At 36.4% G+C, this 24,944-nt stretch overlaps 1 protein-coding gene across 1 annotated transcript in view; it reads right to left on the bottom strand.

Annotated features, from left to right (window-relative positions):
• LOC142053409 (lipoxygenase homology domain-containing protein 1-like) overlaps positions 1-24,944 on the bottom strand; it is a 178,677-nt gene that overhangs the window by 123,843 nt on the left and 29,890 nt on the right. The window contains exons 11-21 of the mRNA XM_075085026.1: positions 24,689-24,818; positions 22,002-22,105; positions 19,982-20,155; positions 19,123-19,335; positions 17,844-18,021; positions 16,041-16,172; positions 10,061-10,263; positions 6,282-6,371; positions 4,058-4,190; positions 3,694-3,845; positions 1,305-1,459 (exon numbers count right to left, since the gene is read on the bottom strand). Coding sequence (XP_074941127.1) covers positions 1,305-1,459; positions 3,694-3,845; positions 4,058-4,190; positions 6,282-6,371; positions 10,061-10,263; positions 16,041-16,172; positions 17,844-18,021; positions 19,123-19,335; positions 19,982-20,155; positions 22,002-22,105; positions 24,689-24,818 — 1,664 coding nt within the window. The remainder of the gene's footprint in view (positions 1-1,304; positions 1,460-3,693; positions 3,846-4,057; positions 4,191-6,281; positions 6,372-10,060; positions 10,264-16,040; positions 16,173-17,843; positions 18,022-19,122; positions 19,336-19,981; positions 20,156-22,001; positions 22,106-24,688; positions 24,819-24,944) is intronic.

Genomic DNA, 24,944 nt, shown 5'->3' with positions numbered 1-24,944 from the left:
TTCTGAAGAGCAAAAATTTCCCTCCTCCTTGAATAAAGCGCAATATTTCAGCTTTACATTTTGGCCAACACGGAAGCTACCCCGGATCATCAGCAGTGACCTATTTTAACCCTTTTTCAGTGGCAGTGTTTCCTTGCAGAAAAGTTAGGAATGAAAAAAAAACCTCTCTGTTTCTTCTTGACAGTGTCTGTCACTGAATAATTTTTGCTGATCAACATCTGGTGTTAGCTAATCACAGAATTAATACAGCAAAGTGCCCTGACATGCATCGTCGCTAAGCCGTGTTACACGCTGGAGGACAGCTACGACATAGAGTTGATTTTTCATGATTGAGGTAGGCAGCTGGCCTGATTTCTCTGTAGAACTTCCGTTAGGAAGTGTTACCTATATTTTTTTAGAAAGGTAGCAACCACAGCTAGCAACAACAGCTGGTCTGCATCCAAATCTACTCCAGAGAAATCCTCAGTCTTTTACTACTATTTAAAGACATGTTACAGGTTGAAGAAAGATCGCAGTTTGAAGTTTTATCGAGGTGAGGGAGCAAGTTTATTCCTGTTTCTGAGGATGTGACACCAAGAGTTGCAAGAAGCTGTTCAAGGTTATGTAACAAATTCATTAAAATCCGGACAAAATAACTAGGCATCCTGCATTTATTAAATATTATTAATTAAATATTATCAATTACATATTATTAATTCTAGTGCCTTGTCACATTGTGTCCCTACACTTCCTTCATTTCACTTGAATGATGCACATACCCACAAGACAGACTGCAAAACTGGATTCTTGAAATGTGGGATTGCCATAATATATTTCCAAACATGCAAAATGCAATATTTATTAATTGACTTTTAAGATGCTTGTTTAATAACTTGAATGGAACAACTACAAAATAATATTGACTTTTAGGCATCACATTTGTCTCTCTAGCAATACTGTTGTTCATAAAGAGAGTGAATGGTACTTCTGGGTGGCAAATCTGTTTTCTTTTCCATTTAGAAATACCAGTTTAGAACTTTTTTGTGTGCTTTATCTTTTCTTCCTGAATAGGTAAGTCACACTTATAGCACTGATCCTTGTATGATAAGGCTGCACTGTACAGTCTCAATATAATCATTTAACCTTTGCAGCATATTAACCCAAGCAATCTGTTCTGGAACAACACCTTTTGTGGATTTTATAAAACTGCAGAATAATCCAAATTTGTTTTTCCCCTGGGAAATTCATACTTAGTACATTGACTGGGATAATACTGCTAGTGACACATACTCCAGAATATTTAAGAATATTGTTGTAAAAAATACCTTTCACAATTGAAAACGTATTCTGAGTTGTTCTCAGCTTCTCTGACGACGACTTTATCACAGTACCAATACTGGGACTTGGCATTAGCCTCACAGCGCAACAGCACCTTCTGCAGTTTTCCAAGAGACACAGCTTCCACTTCAAAAGCATTGACCTAGAAGACAGAGACAGCACTCCGCAATTTGCCACCACTGCCAGTCTGAAAGCTGAAGTTTTTAAAAGACCGATTAATTCTCACAACATACATGATTCCAGTTGTTTTTAATGACGGCTGGACTGTATTCAAAGTGTTTGGATCTGAAAAGTTAAATGTCTTTTGATTATGTATCGGAGTAGCATAACTAAAACCAGACTGCAGTAATAGTCCCAAATAAATTGGTTTTTCACCCATCATCCAAAACGCTGTGCAGAACCCTTCACTATTGTTTCAATACCTCACCATTTACAATTATTCTTCTCTAGGTAAGAATGACTTAAAGCTATTATTTCCTTTATTGAGATATATATATATATTTAAAATGCAGACTTTCTCACCTTTCCCCTTTTCGGTCTCACCTCCTCTACATTTTATTCTGCTGGAAGAGACTGAAACCCCACGTGCCACTTTCCCCTTGTTATTCATCTAGGCTTAGCTTACAGTTGGCAAAGTTTGTTTTCATAGGAGCATGAAGCTGATCAGGTGAAAGGTTCAGGTTGGTAATTTTCCGCCACAGTAAAAAACATATAGCTTTCTCCCTCTAAATGTAACGGTCCAGGTCACACTTCTCAGTAAAATGAAAATGAAGGAAAGAACTACACTGGAAAATTCATATCTGTAAAGTTCTCGGTCCTTAGCAAATGGCAGAATTGAGACTGCCTGTGCAACTTTAGTTCTCCCTTGTGTATATGTAATATATGATCACAAGCTATTCTCTGTGAAGGACCCCTGCCTCAAATAGCGCACAGGCAGGGCTGCAGCTTTTCAACACTTCTTTTTATCTTCATTATCTAAATGACTCTATGTTTTATTTACTGCAACCACCCAAACAGTTCAGTGAAACAGAACTGATTTCCCCGGTGACTTCACTTTTGCTCTTTTTCCATAGCACCCCAGTTTGCTGCAAATGCTGAAATCTTTTTATTCGAAAGGCCATCTATATAATATTTCATTTCACCTATATAGTTAAAGCACAGAGATTATTGCCAAAAGCTGTCAAGATGCAAAGTAGTTTGCATGCTCAACTGAGAAACGGGGGGTTAATTTATTGGCATATTTAGCATTTCAAAGAGCTTACTACTTCCAGAGCAGAACTCTCTTTTGAACAAACCTCAGTTACAGTGATGGTTGCTCAGAATAAAGTGGTCAGGCAGCCAAACAGAAAAAACAGTAACAGGAAGCTTTAAGTGATTTACCCAGTATCATGTAGCATATCTGTGGCAGAGATTAAATGAACTTGTTCAAGTCAGCACTCAACTGCCTCTGTCATAAAATGATATATCCCAGGCCCTGCTCAGCTGCCTCATACAATCCACTCTCATTCACCCATTTCCATAAACAAGTGCACTTTGAGCCAACCCTTTAGGCCCCTGCATAAATAATATGCTGAATTTACTATCATTCTGGGTAGAATAATTCCCGCAGAAAACTCCACTTAAATTCTAAATTTCAAATGGAATAGAACTTTAATACATTAGTAATGGTATAAAATAGTATAGATAACTCTGAAGTTTCCCAGTGAGTTATTTTTATGCTTAGCATTTTAGATACTGCTTTTTATTTTGTAATTAAGTATTTCACCAACAGCTTGATACCATCTATTAGACATAGAAGTGTTAATTCTCAACAGCTCACAAAGGAAGGAACAGGCTTAATAGAAGATCATAAGAAGGCTAGTGGCAGAGCTAAGATTAAAATCAGTATTTCCTGAAATTCAACCATACATTACTGCAGAAAATCAGGATAATGTATACTTAACTTATGGAGGAGATCAGAGGTAATTGAAAGAAAAATTAATTTAAATCTGCCTTGCTCTAATCATAATATCATACTATTATACGTTAAAAGAAATACACAACAAACAGTCCTACTAAAGTCTGAAATCATGGAAAGATTTCTGTGTAGTTCTTTGGAATCAGCTTTACTTGTTAAACCTTGACGAAATGTGTTTTATACTCACAGGCAACTCTTATCATCATCCTAGGCAGGTTCTTCATATCATTTTAATTCCCCTTTTTCTATCTGTGCTTTCACTCATTCTAGTTATTCCTGGCTTAGTATAAAATTATTTTCCTTAGTTCTTAAAAATTATTTTTCTAAATCTCTGTGATCTTTTATTAGGAACCTGTTAAGACCAGTAAAAGTTACTTAGTTATATTTATATGGCTTAGCAAATTGTTTTTCAGACTTACCATTCCTCTCTGAAATGTCACTGGTACACCAGATTGATGCAGAAGTCTTAGACCAGAATCTCCTCTTTTTCCATAGATACACAGATAAACTGCAGAATCTGTACCTGCCTGCTCCATGTCGCCGGTGTAGACATAAACGTGGTATAAAACAACTTCCAAAAATAACCAAAAGAAGAAAATACATGCGTAATTACAATTGATCATTTGCTGCAATATATCCTCCAGAAATCAATCTATCTCTTTTTAAGATTTCTAAGACCACATTTATGAATATACAGCAGATAGAATATAATTCAGACAACACTAACACCGAAAACCAGGTAACCGATATATATGTAACTGTGCAACTGAAGTACAGACATACTTGGATAGATAGGCTTCCCAGCTTCCACTACTGGAAGTTCACAGAGGAAATCTCTGTCATCATGATTCTTTGACAACCATGTGTTTGCTGGGAAATTCAGTGTTTTCTTGTTCTTTAGATGTTGCAGTGTCACCTAGAGAAAAAGCAGTTCCAACTATGACTCCGTTCACTCTTTCCAGTGTTTTGCTTCTCAACAGCAAAACATATTTTTCTGTAGCTTTTCTTCTACCCCAGAAAACAGTAACACAATCAGTAAATATGACATGCAAAACTGCAGTATGAAAACATTTTTATTTTGGCCACTTTTTGCAACTTGAGGCATATTCAAAGAATAGAGGCTCCTGTGGTACTGCAGATGAAACTGCCAGCCTCTATTCTTTGAATATGCCTTGGACTTCAAAATTATCTTATACTTGGAACAAACAAATCCGTACCTGAAATTTCCTTTTTTGCCATAAGAAATGTCACCAATTCTGATTTCTGCCAGTGGAGCACCTCTATGTAACACTGTCTGGAGTACCAAAGACTGAAAACTTTCTGGTATGTGAGGTTAGGCTGAGCTTTTGGAAGATGTGGAAGGACTGACACATTTTTATATTAAAATGAAAACAGGATGAAACTTGTAATCTATATCTTTCTGAACTTTGGGAGAGGGTATGTTGAAATATTAAATCAATTTGTATTATATTTGGCTTTTCTACAGCAGATCAAAAGACAACCTGGGTACCAGCGCTCTCTATTTATTCCTTTGAAGATAGTTAGAATTCAAATTCTCAGGTTATTTGCCACTGTACCTTATGATATCTGTCTTGTTTACTACAACTAAAGGAGCCTTTCCTCTCTTTTATGGGACCAGTTTTCCTTGGTCTTGAATTATAAAAATGCTTACTACTGTTTTTTTCAATAGGCCTTCACTAGAAAAAGGAAATCAGTGCCAAGAAATTGTCTTTCTGCAGTTGTGTTTTGAACGTGCATATAGCAGGCATAAGCCTTGCAAACAAAAATTATGAAAACATGTATTCACAATCAAATTCTAACACTTAGGAAATCAGGACAATATATGCCTTTATCTCACTTTTCCAATAAGATATTATATAAACACTTCTTTTAACACCAAAGCATGTATTTATTCTAACGTTAAATACTTTTGCAGCAGTGATTCTTAATCGCTAATGTTTATTGGCAGAGCTCCCCCTGCTGATTCATAACAATCTCAAATATTAACTTCTTTGTCAGAAAACCACAGCTTTTCAACCTGTTTTCTTTCTTTCTGTGGAAAGAGATCTTTGAAATCCCAGGGTTACCCTGTGAAATATAGACCAAAATACTAAAAATATATTTTGTAACCACCAGGATGGAAAGTAGGGTTCCTGTAGCCATTTGGGCAACTGAAATATTTATACTTACATTCAATTTTGGTACAGTTACAGATAAGGCCTTTGGGTCATGTCAAAATCTGTTACTACTGTGTAACTCTGGTTGTCTAAATCAGGCTTTTTAAGATGAATTAAAGGCTGAAGGATAAGCTTGTGCCTTTTACAGATTCAAAATAAGAAACAGAAGACAAATACTTATGTGTAATTCTGAAATAAATCTTATATGGGGGTCGGTGTTTGCAAGAATTTAGTATGAATTTAATCTGGTAAATGTCCCTAAGCATCATGAGAAAAATAGAGTTAAAAAAGAAGCAGAAAAGAAGAATTTATTCACCAAATCGAAAAAAAAAATCAAAAACCAGTTTCTTTTTCCCTGAAAATGATGGTAATTGTGAGCTATGTTTTGGCCAGTTAGGACTAGCCTACTCTTAAGCAAACTGTGTTCATTCTTCACATGTACTTGTCATGGGATAATTTTTTCTCCATCATTTTCAATTCTTCATAGCTGGAATTTATAGCTAGAATCTCCCGAACACACACTGAAGAGTATATAGGTGAGCTTTCAGAAAGCAAAACTTGGTAGAACTCATCAATACACTAAAATTGGTATCTATGAACTACATGAATTAGGAATAATTGCAAAATAATGCTACATATTTCCAGGTCTCAGGAGATGGACTGTATCTGTGCTTTTGTCATATCTAAAGTCACCTAAGAAGACAAAGCAATAAGAAGGTAACACAATCATCATTTTTTGATTTATGAAGCTGTGGCTTCACAAAAAGATGGGCTTTTAGTTCATATAAAAATTACTGAAGCAGAAAAAAATCACCATAAAAGAACCTCACCCTTTGTAAGTTCCACTCTGATTGTTCATTCAGTAATTCATCAAGTTCAATTCTTATCTTGTAGATATTCCCAATGTTTTTTATTTTAACCTGAATCAAACCAGAACAATACAACATATAACTACAGGCAAAACATATATAACTTACACTTCAAACTTGTGTGGTAGAGGCTGCATGGTGATTAAGTAAGGCCATGCCTTGCAAACTAAGACTGTATACGATTCATGATTAAAAGATGTTTCAGTCTCAGTCTCCTACACATATGGAAGAATCAGCATCCTAATGGCAAGCACAGGAATATGAATTCTATGCTTAAAATTGTTACAGCTGTCAGGACATCTTTCAAAAACACCAAAAAACCCCTAAACATTTCCCTTCCTGTGCTTTCAATCATCACATGTGAAACAACTCAAAAATCCAGTTCTTTTTGATGCACAAACCCTATTTTCCCTGTATTTCTACATTTTGCCATTCACTCAATTTGCACTGTATTTCTGGGAAAAAAATATAGTTACATCACATGTGGGAGAGAAAAATACATAAAACTACATCTTTATCTTTGCAATTGGTTCCAGATTTCTCTGAACCATGGTAGTATCTGAGTATACAGGAACAGTGCACAACACTTGATTGGCAGATTTTGGATTGTAGGATCCAGAAAAGAGACTGCTTATGTTGTGTCTAAATGGATTTCTGTCCGAGCCCCAGTTTGACCAGATTATAGCCTAGTGAAATCACAGTTCTTGCTGGGGAAATGATTTGGCAGGTATTTGAACTCTTCAAAGTTTTAAAAGTAAAAACGGTTAGTGAGGGACACTCATGAGACAACTGTGGCATACAAAATTACATCCATTAAACTGCAGGTCACAAATCTTTCATAATGCAGCACAGCAATATCACAATAAACTCTCGTATGTCAAAGTAAAGAATAAGCTCTCAAAAGCTGGCAGACCATCTGCAAAACTTTGAAAATCACTTATACTACCTTCACTTTCTGACCATGTTCTTCCTTATGAAATCTACTCTATGCAACCCTATCCTGTCCCACTTACCTGGGGTTTATTTGAAGTATAACATTAATTAAAGTAAGCATAAATAATTGTAGATCATTTGTAATTTACTGCTAGGAAAGGAAAAGTAAGTGTGTTATCATATTATTTCTCATTTAATTTCATTTGTAATTTACTGCTAGGAAAGGAAAAGTAAGTGTATTATCATACTATTTCTCATAAAATAATTTTATTAATAAAAGGTTGGTAACAGGGTATTCCACTCCATCATTTACATCCAAAAAAGCTTTTCATTGTCTTAGAAACATCCACTAGTATATTACCCACTCATTCTTTACTTTCATTAATAAAAGTGCTCTTCTCTTTCCAGAGGTCAGAATTACCTCAGTTCCTATATCAGCTTTTAGCTGTCTCTCTGTGCTTCTGTATAACAAACTTTTATGTTATAGTCACAGTGTTACCGTGCTTCAGTCAAAGATTTCTAGAAGCAAACAACTTTTACCCCTGATTTCCCTAATATTGAAATGCACTCAGTAAATCACAATGGTTCTTTGAGAAAGAATCTGAGGAATTCACACCTGTATTTGTATCGGTATAGTTGCTACCTCAAAATGAATTTCATTAACAAAATAAATGCTAACTCCAGGCTTGCAACACTGATGTGGCAATATGGATCCTGTCTTTTCCATCAGCTTAAGAAAATGGTTTTGTTCTGTGGAGCCAGATTCTGATATCTTTTCTTATGCTGCGTAATATTTTTCTCTATAAGTAGTCTATATAGAGGTAACCTGGAGACTTTGGGATTAAAGCAGCAGTAAATGAAGGGCGTGTATAAAGCTTGACTGAAAAAGCAACTATTGTCATTTCCCACATTTCACAAACCAACCAACCCAATTCTCAAGTAATATGAGATACTGTCTTCTCATTCACAGAGCTGGTGTCCACTGAATATACAGTGCTGTCATGTTGCCTGTTTTTTCTAATGAATCCCTCTTTAGGCTTTCAGTGAAAAAAAGTTACATGATCATTTCGTGTATCCTTACAACACAAATATGGACTGAACTCGGTCAGAAGGCAAAGAGTGACTTCTGCCTAAAACAAGCAGAGGTCTCCTAGAAGAAATCCTCTGGTGTCCTGCTTCATTTTTCTCATGCACAGTCTTAGAAAGGATTAAACAAACAATGACTACTCACATGGGTACCTAAGAGAGGGAAGGACACATATGAGTGGTTTTCATTTCTCAAGATAGTTCTACTCAATTTTTTCATAGCTGTGCGTACTGCTGATAAAGTGAGAGGTTAAAGAAAACTGACTCCAAATTGCCTGATTAACACAGGATTTCAGAAGCTGATTTCTTCCTAGAACTCCTGGACACAACTATGGTTGATCACTTTAAAAAATAATATTAGTTATCTTCTGCTCTAGAAAATATCAGCGAAACCATATCAAGCTCAAAGATGTAAATGATAAAAAGATGAAATTTTTTTAAGTCTTGCATTCCTATCCTCATTTCAAGACTTGGCCTGCTAAACAAGTACAAGAACATGTTTAAAGTGAAAAAAAGAAGGAAGAGCTCTTACTCATAGGTTTTTTCTTTGTGGATTTATCTACTGCAGACTGAAGAGTGAAAAGCACTTTGGTGACATTTGGTGTTTCATGCCTGAAAGCAATTGTGTCAGTGTGATGTAAAGAATCATAGTAGTAGCCCCAGGTGCTGAGAGAAAAATTCTGCTCTCTCACAAGATCAATATCCACAGCACACAGCTATAATGGGCAACATCTATTTTAGAGAAGAAAAATTGGTCCATCTCTTAAGAATCTATGGATTACATTGCAAACATGCCATTATCCAAGATTGCTTATAAATTATTCACTAATTAGGAGAACAGGATTCCCTGTGGGTCATAATATATAGCTTACATGTTTAGGAAATTAGCATTACAGTTGGTTATCTTCCTGCTTATGCCCTATTCATAGGGAGTAATATTATTAATATTATTGACAGTAACAATCTTGGTTTGTGCCAAGATTGTATTAGAAGAGTTGATGAGTGCAGGAAAAAAATGTGCACAAAATGTGAAAAATATAACTTCTTCAATTAGCTGAAGACAGCACTGTGTTACATACATCTCAGGAAGAAAGATTTAAGCAAAATGGAAGTTTTAGCCACTTTGGTAATTTCTCTCAGCCTACCTAGACATAATTTCCTTATTATGGGGTTATTCTTAAATAATAGCAGAAGTCTTTGAGTTGTCATGACATTATTACATGTTTTATTGGGCTCTCAGTAATTCCATAGGTAAGTCTTCTGGATTTTCAGCTATTTATAATATGGCAGCTGAAAAAAGGGGGTTCTTCCTTAACTGAACCAGTTCCACAGTATACATTTTATCATACACTTGAAAACTGTGTGCATTAATATTTCATTACTAAAGATCCCCAAATGATATACAAGTCTTACATAAGACATGGCTTGTTTAGGAGTGCCTAGTTTCTAAAGCTAGTTTCAAATCAATTACCTTAAAGAAATCAATTTACTCCTGCAGTTGTCCCATTTAGGCTACTATATGAGAGAGGGGGTGTTGAAAGAAAAAGCATTTCCTCTGTTGCTAACTATATGCACCAAGCTGATTTAATGCAGAATTCATAGAGATTAGATATTTATTGTATGCAGTATACATAAGAGAAAAACATTTTTTCTTTTCACATGACAGAATAATCTTTGGAAAGGTACACATTAAAATAATGTTCTTAGCCTTCATTAGCTACCTGAAATTCATCCTCCTGCCTGGGAAGAAACAGCTGCTTTCTGTTGTCCTTGCCAAGAGTTATTGGTCCAGCTACTCCTCTGTCTCCATATATCCAGAGAACGACATTTGCTCCAGTTCCTGCATTTCGTGTCAGCATTGACACTTTCCATTCATCATCTGAAGGAACGGGACACTCACCACCTTGGGGATTTCTCATTTCCTCTGTGAAATACAGAACATTAGTGTGAGATGAAAGTCGACATGAAACTGCCAGTCGCTGTTGTAACTTCAGCAAATAAGGAGACCATAACAGAGAAGGGATTGTATTTTTTCATGGCAAGTGTGATAGTTTGAAAAGATTGATTTATGTTTCTTGTCTAGACCAAAATGTACTGATTAGTTGAGCTACAAGAATCAACTGGAAAAGAACAAGTACCTCTCACATACACTATCATCATGTTATTCTTTATACATATTCTGGTGCAGAGTAAGGATGCTATGATGCAGATCTATGGCCATTAAATCAACATTTCTGATTCCTCAGCCTGACATTTAGAAATTAGCAGAATTATTTGTAAATACTCCTCTAATGCCTTGTTGGGACACTATTAGCAGAATCACATGTCTGAGAATAGACACAATTTTCATTTCAAATGAAAAATATTATTCAGGAAATAACTTTCTTCAAGTTAAATATTAATTAAATACTGTAAAATACTCCAAAAAAAGCACAATATATCCTTGCCCAAACATACTTATGCATACAGTGCTAGCATTTGGGCTAAGCAGGTTCTGCATGAATGAGAGAATAGCAGCACAGTACCACTTTATGAATAAGATTCACAGCTTCAATGGCTAAGCAAATATAATTTTGGAAAACATATATTTCACTTTAGAATAGCACATAGTGATCTTTCATCCAGCCTTAAGAGAAAAAAAATATATATGCAAAGAAGTCAAATGGCACCTCTGCACATGAGGTATGAAGAAAGAGACTCTCTTGAGATGAATTCAGTTTTAAGTATTCTAATCAAAATTGAATTTACAAACATTAGATGTTTGGAACACTGCTTTTTAGTAATGCAACCACTGACCATGAAGCGCTCTCCAAAGAAGGGAGTCCTTGCCCCCAAGAATTTATAATCTATTCTGACACAAGATGCAGATATAAACCTTAAATCTGAAAAGCTGAACCAACACATTGTCTATATACTGTGTCCTGCAGGGGTTCCCAAGCTGCTCTTCATGAGGCCTTTTCATGTGACTACAAAGAGAGTTTTTAATATGTTAACCATCAGAGGTTGTTTAGTCTGGAGAAGGGGAGGCTGAGGGGAGACCTTCTCGCTCTCTACAACTACCTGAAAGGAGGTTGTAGTGAAGTGGGGTTCAAGTCTCTCCTCACCAGTAATGAGTGATGAGATGAGAGGAAATGGCCTCAAGCTGTGCCATGGGAGGTTTAGATTGGATATTAGGAAATACAACTTCACTGAAAGGGCTGTCAGGGATTGGAAGAGGCTGTCCAAGGAACTGGTTGAGTCACCATCCCTGGAGGTATTTAAAAGACGTTTGGATGTGGTGCTTAGGGACATGGTTTGGTGGTGAACTGGCAGGGTTAAGTTTATGGTTGGATTCGATGATCTTAAAGGTCTTTTCCAACCTATACGATTCCGCATATCTCTTTGGTCAGTTAGGGTCAGCTGTCCTGGCTGTGACCCCTCTGAGCCTCTTGCCATCATCCCCCCTCCACCTACTCACTGGGAGAGAGTGAGGAACAGAGATGGACATGGCGCTGTGCAAGTGCTGCTCAGCAACAGCTAAAACACTGGTGTGTTATCAACACTGCTTTGGTCACCAGGCTAAAACACAGTACAAGAGAGACTGCTATGAAGAAAATGAAGTCCATCCCATCCAAGCCCAGTACAAATACTAAACAAAATAAATCAATACCTATGACAGAAATTTGCAAAATTTATGACTGTGCTTTGTTGCTTGCATTAAAATATATATTTGAAGAGAAAGTGAGAAACAGTTTTGAATCCTTGAGACTTGCTTCTTAATAAACTTTTATGAGCAAGAAATTCCATGTCCTGCTGAAACATTGCTGAACCAAATGGGGTAGGTGAAGAAGAATCGATTCAATACTGAGACATGGTCCTTATCTTCCTTTTAAATTTCCTCAAATGTCACCTTTATGGTATTAAATAAATGTGTTTATTATTAAAGGTTGTACTCAGAAGGAATTATATAGTTTCTTGGATCATCAGGTTGTCCTATAGGTCAAATCAACGTGGTAACTAAAGCACCAAACCTGAATTATGATCCATGATCCACTGGCACTGAACTCTTAACTGATGTGAAATAATTGCACAAGAAATTGCAAAGGAATTAGGATCCAGTACAAAGTTCTGTAATGAAAAAGGACTAACTTCTGGAATCGGGAAATTTCTGCCCTGGTAAAGACTCTAAAATTTGGTTACTCGATTTTTAAGAAATTAGGAACTCTAATAGTATGGCTTTTACAGCAGTGCTTCTAATGGTAGCAGTATGCCTTTGGAATTATTATAGAAATTTAGAAATAGGCAATAGTGTCATAATAATTGCTGATTTTACTGTATCATGACTGAGAACAAGTTATTCTGAAAGAAAAAAAGAAAATCTGCACATCAAAAATAAAGCAAAAGCCTAATATCTTATGTTTACCTGAATAAAAACTTAATTGCACTTGTCTTTCAGTGATTGAAATAACAGAACTATAGCAAAGTAGTTGCTTTGGTATAATAAATATTTTTGATAACTTGACTATATAACTGCCTGTAACTGTAGTTACCTAGCTCCTCACCTGTACCTAAAAGCTAGTGTTCCCTCCAGCTACCTAAAATCACATCTTTCTTGAAGCAGAGATATGAACATTTTCATGAAATGCACAGGTATTCGAGAAGCATAAGGAATCCCAGGCTGATCCTTATGCTTAGCACAAGAATTCCACACTCAGGCTATTGCTACCCAGAGCAGCTACTGCAACCTCAAACCACTACCTCTCGAAAACCATTATAATGCACAAGCAATTCACAAACTTCGAATGCTCTTTGCCTCGTCATTTACTGGCTCTTCTTACAAATGGAAATCAGTGGCATTGATTTGCTACAGGCTAAAAATATTCCAGTCTGAAAAGAGGATTTGATGGTTACCCTGCATTAGTCATGGGAGTTTACACACTACACTTCATGACACCATGCTGTAAATCTACTGCGACAAAAATTCATTCTGATAGGCCTGCATGAGAATGATGAAGTCATAATCCTTCACACAGTTTCATAAAAATAACTTTATATTTTTATTTACTTGTCCTAAATATAAAGCAAAAAGAAAATTATCTTGTCCTACAAGATCATATGATTGAGTGACACTTTTGAAATGACCCGTCAGAAAAATTAAGGTCTAGAGCAGAAGCGTGGACAATAAAGTTGACGCATTTTTATTAGACCTTTTTGTATCATCACTTCCAATGTAAACCAAATGAAAATGAGATCAGATTTTATTTGTATCTTACTTTGTCTTGTAAATAAAATATATTAAAAATTAATAGCAACTAACAGTATTCCAGACATACAGGAAAGGAACATGGAGGGTATAGAAAAAATTTCTTAGAGATACAATTTGTTAATACCAAACCACAAAGACGTTCTCAGTGTCACAGACTGTGTGTCATGGAAGCTAACAACATCTCTCCCCTTGCTTTTACTGGCACACAGAGGCGTGTTTACATCATTGAAATTAAAACGTGATTTGAGAAAAACAAGGAAAAAGCAAAGAGGAAATCCTCAGTACCAAGTCATTGGGGAAATCCCACAAGATTCCTGCATGCTCACTAGTTGGTACATATCATGACACAAGTCTATATTTTCACCAGGGCTGTTGATTTTGGCTTGCTTTTGCAACTGGTAACTGGTAAAAAGGGGTTTAAAAAAAAATCCACAATTTTTAGTTTGAGTTTTTAGTGTCTTTCACTTCATCTCCTTTATCCCTAGACTTTGTAGTCCTCTAACAAAATATATACTGTTTCCTTTCTGGTTTGGGCAGCACATTTGATCAATCTTGAGTCTATAACATGGTGTCTTACATGCATTTTAGCTGACTTGTCTCTAACACTCACTCTAATATCTCCATCCTGTGAGCTGTTAAGTAGAAGCTGGGATCTGCCACCATCTTTGTACAGTGAAAGAAATTTCCTGAGGAACAGAGAACTTACACTGCAACAGGAGAAGCCCCAGCTACTGTAGCACAGTTTTGGGTTTATCCTAAATCAATTATTATTGGTGGATTTAATGAATATCGGTTTTAAAATTAAGGCTCACCTCTTCATGTCAAAAGTCAGTTACCTGTAAAGTATTCTAAGTGGAAATATCTTACTAAAAATGACCGCTTTCTTTGAAGGGCAGAGTAACTTTGATATTTCTATTGATTTTGCATAAACAGAGCCCACATTTATGAATGTCAGAAATACTTCTTACAAAGTGCTGTATAACCAATTTCATGGCAGATATTGCTTCTATAAAAGGATCCTTTGTATCCAAACCTAAAAACATCCAGCTTCTTTGAAAACAGGTTTGATGGCTTGTGTATTGTTGCTATGGGTTTCAAATACAGCATATCTCATCAGTTGCTGACAACCCACAACATTCTGGGAAGGCTTTGTGACACAATGATACGACATGAAGTCTGATAGATTAGAAACAGAAAGTGCGTGTTTGAGCTAAGAATGGAAACAACATTGCCAGAAACAATTACCAGTAATTAATAATAATCCACACCTATGCTTTGAATTTAATCAGGATACTTTGATTCAACAGAATTTATTTAAAATAATTCCTGATACTTCACATAATACCCTATGAACAAGTATGCCTTGTATATGAACAAGATGTATATGAACAAGTGTGAACAAGACATCTTGTTCACATTGTCAGGCTTTTCAGGTACACTTTGAAATAGCAGTCTGAGGACCAAGCTTAAAACCAAATCAGCAACCCACCTGAATTATTTGCTACATGAATGCCTTTGGGACCACTCCTAGCTGGCAAAGCATGTCTCCCATAGTGGAAGCTCTAATATAACCTTGTCTTTAAAGCTCACTCAAGGTAACAGATATTTTTCCACCATGTGAATGTGCCTCAGCGTGCTATGTGGAGCTCAGTAGTTTCCATTTATCCCATGTGCTTTTTATGGCAATGTGACACAATTCAGTCTGTGCAGACAGAGGCCTTGGGTTCATTGAAATAAAAGAGAGGCAGGAAGCAAACATGATCATCCTCACTCCTTAATAAATGTATCATTCCCTGCTTTGTTTAGCTCCTTAGTCACACCTTCTTTGGTTACGAGGCTGCTGAATATTCCTGTAAAATTTCTGAGTTTGGGAAATCATTGTCTTAGATCATTTATGCAACATCTGTAGCTAAAGAAGGAAGTGGTTGTTTATTCTAGTAAAACATCTGGTAGACTATCACTCCAGAAGCATAACCAGAGCATTGTTTATCTATTCCTACCTGCCTAAATATAGGGAGAAAGCTAGCACGCAGTGCACCAAAACCTTACTCTTTCTCCCAGTGAATCATAAAGCCGAAAACATAAGTGTGAGAGAGAGCATAAATGAGAAATAGTCCCTTACTTTCAGTGAGCTTTGGACTGGGCTTTGTATCATATCAATCTCTTGATTTCCACATAAATAGTCCTTATGATAGGTGGCTAGTTACTTAAGGAAAAAGGTAATGTGAAATTATTCAACAGTTACATGCTGATTGTTGCCTTATCAATAAACCGCATTCCAATGCCCTTTTAAAAAACAATAACCGGTAATATGTTTTATGTTGCATGTATGCATGCATACGTTGATAGTCTAGAAAAGCTATTCATTGTCCTTCCTGAGGTAAGTCACTGCAAACATGCATGGAGGGCAAACATAACAATGCTGCATCACAACTAGTTTGTAAACTGTTGCTTACTTGAGGGTGGAAAATTCAAAAGGCTTTGAGATACTGGCTTCTGGGCTTTCGCCTGTTGGAGTTGAGATTCTCTGAAATCTTTCTTCTCTTGATCGTGTGCCGCAGATGTTCCCATAGGCTCTTCCCGGCCAACTGAAACAATGAAATGTAAATTCTGTCACTCGCTACATTAATTTGTTTTTTCTTGCTCTGAAACTTCCCAGAGCGACAAACACTAATAACAGAGCTCACAACTGTTCAACACAGTGGACACCAAAATCTTTTCTCTATGTATTGCACAGCCGCTAGCTATTATTAACTTTTATTGTTAGAAGCATGCCACAAAGAGTGGAAAAATCGTGGCATACCAATAAAAGTCCATTTACTGCTTCGAAAAGCTAAGTGACAATTTAACATTGATGTATGAATAGAATGACTTGTTAAAATGTAGTTTTCCCCAAGATAAGCTTCTCCACCCACCCTTGATGCTTCCTTTCTTAAGAGTGGGAATGCTGAAATGAAAACTGCTAGAGGCCGTTTCCCATAATATGAAGTGGCAAACAGACAATCTTGTTTGCTCTCATAGAAAATATTAGTTCCTTTTATCTTCCTTTTACTGAGTAACAAGGGTTCAGGAGAAGTCAAGCCTGTAATGAAGTAACATTTAGCTTTATTTTAATGACATCAGTAAACCTTGCTTTGTTGAGAAATCCCATTGCAAACCCTTCTCTTCCAAAACATAACAAAGGAAAATACTTTCCTCATTTCTACAAGGACACAGTGACCAAAATATTCTTGTCAGGGACTGAATGGCAGGGATGCCATTACAGCAACTTTGATAATGCTGCCCTATGTCTCACTCACAATATACATAGAACAATTAAAAATAAGACTGGTTGTATGTTTTGATACTTTCCCTTTGCTGGCCAGAGCATTCAAGATGACCCTGTTCTGCTTGTGTCTGGCAAAAATCTGACTGAATTCTCAATTTTGAACTGATGTCTAGTTTAGCATTTTCATGAGATGTTTAATTTCTTGATCTCTGTGACTACGACCACCAGATAAGAATACAAGTACTGTAATTCCACTTTTTTCTGCAGTTATAATCCAAGTCAGCTGGCTATGTTTGGTAACCAACTGTTCACCAAATTAAAAACTTTGTTCTCCTGAAGGAGAGGAGACAAGCAGACAATCCAGTGACGCAATCCACAGTGTGCTGAAAGCTAATTTCTGAATCCTGGCTAGCTGGCTAGAACAGCTCAGCTCTCTCGTGAGGCACCTTTCTGACTGCAATAGCTCTCAAACCTGACTATGGGACAGAAGAATCACATAATCAATATACTGGTGAGGTAAGTACAATGCATTTTGCACCATTAAAAAAGAAACCAAACACTGCCAAGCAGGCCCTCTCTAAGGTCTACTACTTTCCCTATAAAATCAGGAAAGACTGTGGTATAGCTGACAGCAAGACAACATCTCCCAGGCTTCCATAATCTGTAGCCAGAATGGGGAATAGACCCAGGAAGTCAACTCCATCTCTAACTTGTCATCTGTTTCAATTCTTATGCTCAAAAGTTTATTTGTTCAGTAATAAAATAGATTTTTTCTACACCATTTTTGTGATAAAAAGAAAGAAATGAAGAAAAAAATAACTAGCTACACAGGAGAAATTAAACATGGGCATAATAAACCTTTCACCTTTAAAATTACTGAAACACAACAAAGGAAATGGTGTCAACCTAGCTGTTACACTTTTGCTTTGAATTTGTCATTCAGAAACCCTAATTACTAAAGCAAAATGTAGACTATTAAGAAATTACATACATTTTATCACCTCTGGGTAGAAGAAAATGTTTCTCTCTCCAGTGTTAATGACTGGCTTAGTCTGGCCATCCGGCAGGAGACCAACATATATCCCTTTATTTTGCACTGATTCTAGACTTACAGATCCAGTTTCCAAATTCTTCTCAATTTTAAAGTGGCAGTATTCATCACCTGTGCCCTAGGAAAATGAAAACAGAAATGTGAATTCAACAATTGAATTGATGTAGGTAGGCGAGTTGGATGTTTCTTAATACTTAAATATTATTAACTTCTAATAACATTTCAGATTAACTTTAGGTTCTTCACAGTGTCCTGCATTGTTATGTGTACACACACAGAGATATATCTTGGCCTTGCTTATTCCTTTGTGAACAGAAAGACTGACCACATAATTTGAGTAAGTGAAAGATTACATATGAAAGCATTCCAATTTCTGTTAGGATTTAGGCAAAGTCTAGGATATATTCAAAGGATTTTCCCACTTAATCAGTTTACATCTTAATTATTCATTAGTGGGTTTTATCATCAATTAATTTAGGCTCAATACCACTTTAAACTCCTGAACATGTTTGTGCTCTGCCACATTCAAAAACAATTATATCAGTTCACATCAGCAAACAGACATGGGATTAGTAAACATTGACACTAATGAGCAAATACTAATGTTTCATTCTCTTTTTTGCTCTCAAATGTAAATCTGCAATTGTTAAACTCCTAGCAGGTGGAGAATGTTGTAGACCCAAAAATCAGAATATTTCAACCATCCCCCAAGCCTAGTTTTCTTATTAACTATACAGGCTAGTGGTGACGTGTTTCGGGAATAAACTCTATGTGCTTGCCTGATGAAGAAAAAAAATCAGGTTCTTCATTTCAGACAAAACAGAATCATTTGTAAAAGCTAGGATGCAAAGAGCTCGTCAGCATTTTCCAAACTCACATCAGTATAGCTGCAGTTGTTTAATAAAAATCAAATTAGCACAACAGAATCTTGACAGAGAGTCAACAGCTGTCTAGCAACAAATACATTTTAACTACATCCACATTCTCAATAGTTTAAAAATATAATCAGATCTTTACATATATGTGCCAAACAGCCATGGCAGCTTCTCTTGCTTTATTTTTCTGTCTTTCCTTGGGCAAATGAAGAAAAAGATCTGAAAAATTTTAAATCTCAATGTTTTATCCCATTTTTATCCCAGCAAGGAAAAAGTATTCTCTGCTATCACTGACAATACACTCAAGCTATCTGCAGAGAGAAATACAGAAAAGAACTGCTTACTGTTCCATTACACTGGTCATCTTTGATCTTCAGATACATTGTTGGGTTTCTCACACTTTCAAACATGCAGACTCCAGAACTGATTTTATGCACCTTCCAGTAGGATTCCTGCTGCTGCTGACCTGCTCCGCTGCAGCTCCCGTCAGGTCTCAGGGACAGAGCCTGGCAGAGACTCGTGTTGAGCAGAATGATGGCACCATGGTGAAACACACCCTTTAGATCAGAGGCAAGAAGTCCTTTGTGAATAGCCCAGCTTTTCCCCATAATAAACTTTGACATTTACATTGTTCATACTGATTTATTTTAAGCACTTATTAACACATTTCCATGTATAAAATGTAAATTAATGTGTACCAAGTAATTCCAGTATACCTCCAGCCTTTGAATATTTGCTGCTTGCTGTGCAGGCACTAACCTAGATAGTGGAAATCCTTCCCTACGCCACAGCTCCCCTGCTCTTTATTGTTCAGCAGGCAGCACAACATCCAGAGCACAAAGAACGTAGCAAGTTAAGGAACCTGTTCTCCTTCCAAATTAAGTGATCTGCCAGGCAGCTCTCCTGTATGTAGCTACCTTCCTACTTTTCGAAGGTTTAGTAAAAAGTTTAGAGATGCATCCTTTCTGTGTAACAGCCCACCCTGTTTGCATATACCAGCTGCTGTACTGGCATCGCTCCCCCCAGGAGAGCAGTAAAGGATAACTTCTCAAGTGCCGCCTACCTGTTAAACTGTAGTTTAGCTCCACCTGGTGGAAGAGGACCGTTCTTTTAGCTTGCAACCCTCTGACTTCTGATTAGATACAATCTGCTTTAAAACAGCAAATTTTAGAAGTCTTCTTAATCCCCCTCTGCCCACCTTACCTTCACATGCACAACAAATTCTTTGCAATGTCCAGCATATCCTGTTGTTTCATCAGCTACTTTGCCTTGAAGATTGAATGTAACAGTCTGACCTGGGTTCCTGGCTGACTCAAGAATGGCACAACCATTTGGTTGAAGGTGAACACGGAGCTCACAGCAACTCTTGCCTTTGCCCTAACAGAGTCAAAGTAGGAATAATACATTATACGAACTACAGTATCACAATATAGTTTCTGTATTGTTCAAGTTTCCACAATATTACCAGTCTAGTATGAAAATGTCTTTATATTTTTCAGTTTTGCAGTCCTGATACCAAATTCCTAAAATTTTGGACTCTGGAATTTCAAAGCACAGAAATAGTTCATCTTAATATGACATAGATCTCAGGATAGCATGAAAGATACCTGGGTGCCTCAGAGGGAGAGTTAGAGTCGCAGCCTACAAACATGGCAAAGAAGGTTGGAATATAAAATTGATGTAGACAGGAAATGAACTACAGCAACTCTCTGCCACCAGCCCTCTTTCATTTGCCTTAGTGTTTCTCCTCATTTACTTATACTGTTCGCACAGAAAACACTTCAGGAGTCAGAAGTTTTACATGAAAGAGCACAACAACACGTTATCCATGCTTGTCTGTTCAGGTTTGCAGACTGTGCGATCCCGTTGTATAAAGGACACAAGATACAAAATACATATTTAAATATTTTATCAACTCCATAATCATTCTCATATTTAAATAAAACTAGGGTTTTAATAAATGTAAAATGCTAATAATTAGCCCAATAATTTAAAATGGCATGATCTAACATTTTTTCAGCATTTTTAAGATAACAAAGAATCAATATTTCTAGGGAAAATTTTCATTTCCATGGGACTACCTTCTGAAGAAAAAGCTTCATACTCAAAAAAACTGTCATCAGAGTCAATATACTTCTAAAAGTAAAGGAAAAATTGTATGGATTTTAGGAGCGGTTGCGAAACAAGTGAGCCAGCATGTCCTCAAAGTATAATTAAGTACCTATCATAAGGTTAATTGCAGTTTTTCTATTGCCATTTTGTTTTACATTTACCTATCTTCACTCCAGGGACCTCAAAAAATTTTAAATGACAGCATCTTTCACATTCCCTGGGAAAAGGAATGCCTTGCACAAGTGAAAAATAAGAAAATTGAGATCCGGATTTTCTATGCGTTGCTCAGACCCATAAAGCATGTCAGTATCAAAGCAGAAAAGAGAAAGTTCAAATTTAAGTACCCAGCTAATAATCTCTCTGTAGTAAAATATAATGCAATGTGACAGACTGCAAGGGGTTCTCTGTATCAGAATTACACTAATGAACATGAACACTGGGAAGTACTGCAAGGTCTGACAGTTTGCCTGGCAGCCTGATGCTATGCCTATTGAGAAATATAACTCTACTGAGAATACTCTATCCCCGCTAATGCCAATGCACACCATTTAGAAGAGGAGTGGGACCAGCTTTGGCTATGAAATTATTCACTGGATAAACAAGAGGAAGAACTCAAAAAAGTGAAAGGGAAACAGCTTCTTCCCTGGTCACTAGAAGAGTTTCATCAGAAAACTGATTTCTACAACTCCATTTGCCCTATTGTATACTGCAAGCACTGAGAAAGAAAAGCAGTATTAAGCCTTTGAAGATGGGATGAAACAAATCAAAATGGATGAAAACAAATCTGGAACATTTCTGTTGGCTTATGACAGGCACGTTACTTAGAAAAAGACACACAGCAAAAATGGGCATTTAAAAATCAATCCTTAGAATTTATACTTATCCAAAAAGAGGAGATCATAGAATCATAGAATAGTAAACTGTGAGAAAACAGACAAAGCCCTACATCTAAATTTGCCGGTTCATTGGCAATTTCCTGGGTTCATTTCTGCAATTCTTAGCTCTTTATCTGACTGGAAGCACAATTATTACACAGATTAAAAACAGCATTCTTTTTACTCAGGCAATGAAATGTAATTATGAAGCAGAAATCAGTAAGAGCATTTCCTACCTTCCCAATTACATGGCCATTGACAAGAGCAAGAGCAAGACGTGGCATCTGATGACTGCTGAATATACATATATTTCTCCCTTTGACATTTACATCAAAAAGACCTAAGAGTCAAACAAACAAACAAAAAAAGAAGTATAAGAGTATATTAATTCATATTTGCATTAAATTGCAATCAATAGTTTATAATTTTCAAGGGAAAATAATTAATCAAGTGTTTAACTCAACAGTTTTACCCCTCTGATCAATTCATCCCCTCATTCCTTCCAGGAAAGGGCATCTAGAAACTGCTGCTTATTTCACTGCCTTGAGAAGAAAAACCCCGAGAGCTAATGCTAAGGGACAAATTTCTTTTGATCAGCATATATGTTTTAAAAAAACAATCCATAAAAAGGAGCTGAGGACTCCAGTGTAATGAACTGGGATATAGCTATGAATTTACTTGATAAATAACAGATCATGTAGAGAGCATAAAGCTCTCACGTAGGAAAAGATAACTCATTTTCTCTGTATCCATACGTGAATTTATAAAGCAAATCTTGCAGCTTCTCTTGCAGCAAATCTCATGGCTTCTAAAATTTTAAATCTGGACAGTTTTCCAAACAATTGCCTCTTATGGCTACTAAATTCTGATGAAAGCTAAGGTAGTGCCATTTTTATTGTTCCCAGCCACAACAGCTGATTTTTTAAACAACTGTTCTACCAGTACACTATGTTGCCCATTTGTAAGGTGCAGCTGTCTCTGGAGGACTCCTATGGTATCCATAACATAAGATTTTCAGGGTGTCATTGCGACCATGAGAATTATACAGCCAAGGATCATCGTGCCCATTGGGATGATGCCACAAATCATAAAATACAGATGGGGCTTCTAGTCCTTGGGGCGGAAGGACACGTAACTGTCACAATGGTCCTCTACTTTCATATAGAGATAAATCTTCCCAAGAAATTAAAAAACCCTATCATCATCTGATATAATTTGCCATCACCACTTTGAAGACCTTTGAATTATATCATTTTAGATTGCTGAAGGAAAATAAGCAGTTCTACCAGTATCTGAAATGCATAGTTTTTTATTAGGAAAGATAGGTAGATAAATTATGTCAGAGGAGTTTATTCCAAAGTAGTGTGACCCATAAATGAAAATTTAAACGACAGTTCCCAAGTTAGCACTTGTGGACTTCTGTTGCACATGACTATTCTACATGCTTTGTAAATCACTGCACATATAAGTAAATAAGCAAATCTGAAAGAAGTAAAAGGAGAAAGATATTGTGCTGAAGGCAGCAGAGTTGCATAATAGGTATCTGCATTCATTTTGTACTTGTGTTTGTTTTCTGCTCTGAACTATAAAAAATACATGGTTATTCCATGTAACTAACTGTTCCTCTGATATCAGGGCAACTTTATCATATTGTTCAGAAAAATCAAGCTCTTTTTGATTATCAGTTTAATTCCTAAGTACTACTAAATCCTTGGGAGGTTGCAGATCACACTATTAATTTTTCTGATTTCCAATCTAAATGAATTAACAGCAGTTTATCCCAATTTTGTTTTGATCTTTCTTTCTAATATATTTAATTATATGTATCATCTTTAACTACTGATACTTAGTAGCTGTGCATCAGATTTGGTACTTGCACAATTATACACATTACTTATTTAAAATTGTGGAGGTAACATGCCTATATATTTTACATCTAATGTAAGAATGTACCAAAAAAGGTACAGATTGTAATAAAAATGTCACATGTTTATGTCAGAAAAATACCATTCGAAATGCACTAATTATTGGAAGGAAAGTGCATCTATATAAAAATCAGGAAAAAGACTGCAATGTGAAGTTGAATTCTGCATGTTAGAAGGTTATAAGCACTGCAGTGTCTAAATTATCTGATTTGTCTAAATAAAATCAGGTGCAATCCGTGAACTGAAGACACAGCATTAAAAAGCAACAAAGATGTGCTTACTGCATCAGTGCAGATTAGAGACCAAATTCCTACAAGTTTGGTCTGTCACCAAGTAATTCACAGTTTGTGATCGTAAATGGAGCTCCTTGGAAGGACACTACTGTGCTCTGCAACTGCTTTCAGGCATTTAAGACACTTGCAAATCCTAAAGCTGTAGATAGGAGATTTCAGTTAATCAGTGTCTGAGTGACCAAATACTTTGAACTGAAGGACCTAAACTGCTAACCAATAAGAACAAATTCAGTAAAATAGAGTAACACCCACTTTCAATGTTTGTAATACTACTGATCTCCCATATTATACATTTGAGTTTTGATTTTCTATATAGGTATATATATACACTGCCTATTAGTGAACTACACCTGGAACTTGTTAGCTTAGATGAATCTAGTTACAAAAGACTGTAGCTGTCCTCGCCGCAGCAGCTCCATGGGACCATTAAACAGCAGATGCCAAGAAGTTTCTATTTGGTAAGTGAAAGCCCGTGACAAGATACCATATGAGATGGTTTTTGAGCCTTGTATGTAAACTGGGCATATAATTTCTGAGTTCTTATAGCCATTCATATGCATAAATATTATAAGTAAGGAAAATGTTTATTGGAATTACCCGCTCCTATTCATTAGAGGAACCACTATATGAGATCGATCACAGTGAACTATAAAGTCCTCTTTTCTTGTATCTTTTATGCATACAACCACCTGAAAAATACTTTACCATATTTGTTTTTCTGGTCACCAAGAGCATCAACTGTGCTATCTGGACTGAGGCAAATGAAGCCACGGGTGAGCCGGTTGTAAAACTGAAGTGTATTGCCTTCCTGAAATTTCCACTTTTCGGCAGCCCACTAGTTTTGTAAACAACAAGCAGAAAAGACTTATGAGGAGATGATACACAGGAATTTGATATACATGAGAAAACTGATCTGATTGCACTCAAAGGATAATTTGAATGGTTTAAATAAAAAGGTACG

This window comes from Phalacrocorax aristotelis, chromosome 2 (assembly GCF_949628215.1).
Source record: "Phalacrocorax aristotelis chromosome 2, bGulAri2.1, whole genome shotgun sequence".
Taxonomy (NCBI): Eukaryota; Metazoa; Chordata; class Aves; order Suliformes; family Phalacrocoracidae; genus Phalacrocorax; species Phalacrocorax aristotelis.
Note: the sequence above shows the minus strand (reverse complement) of the source record. Positions and strands in the feature narration are given on the sequence as shown.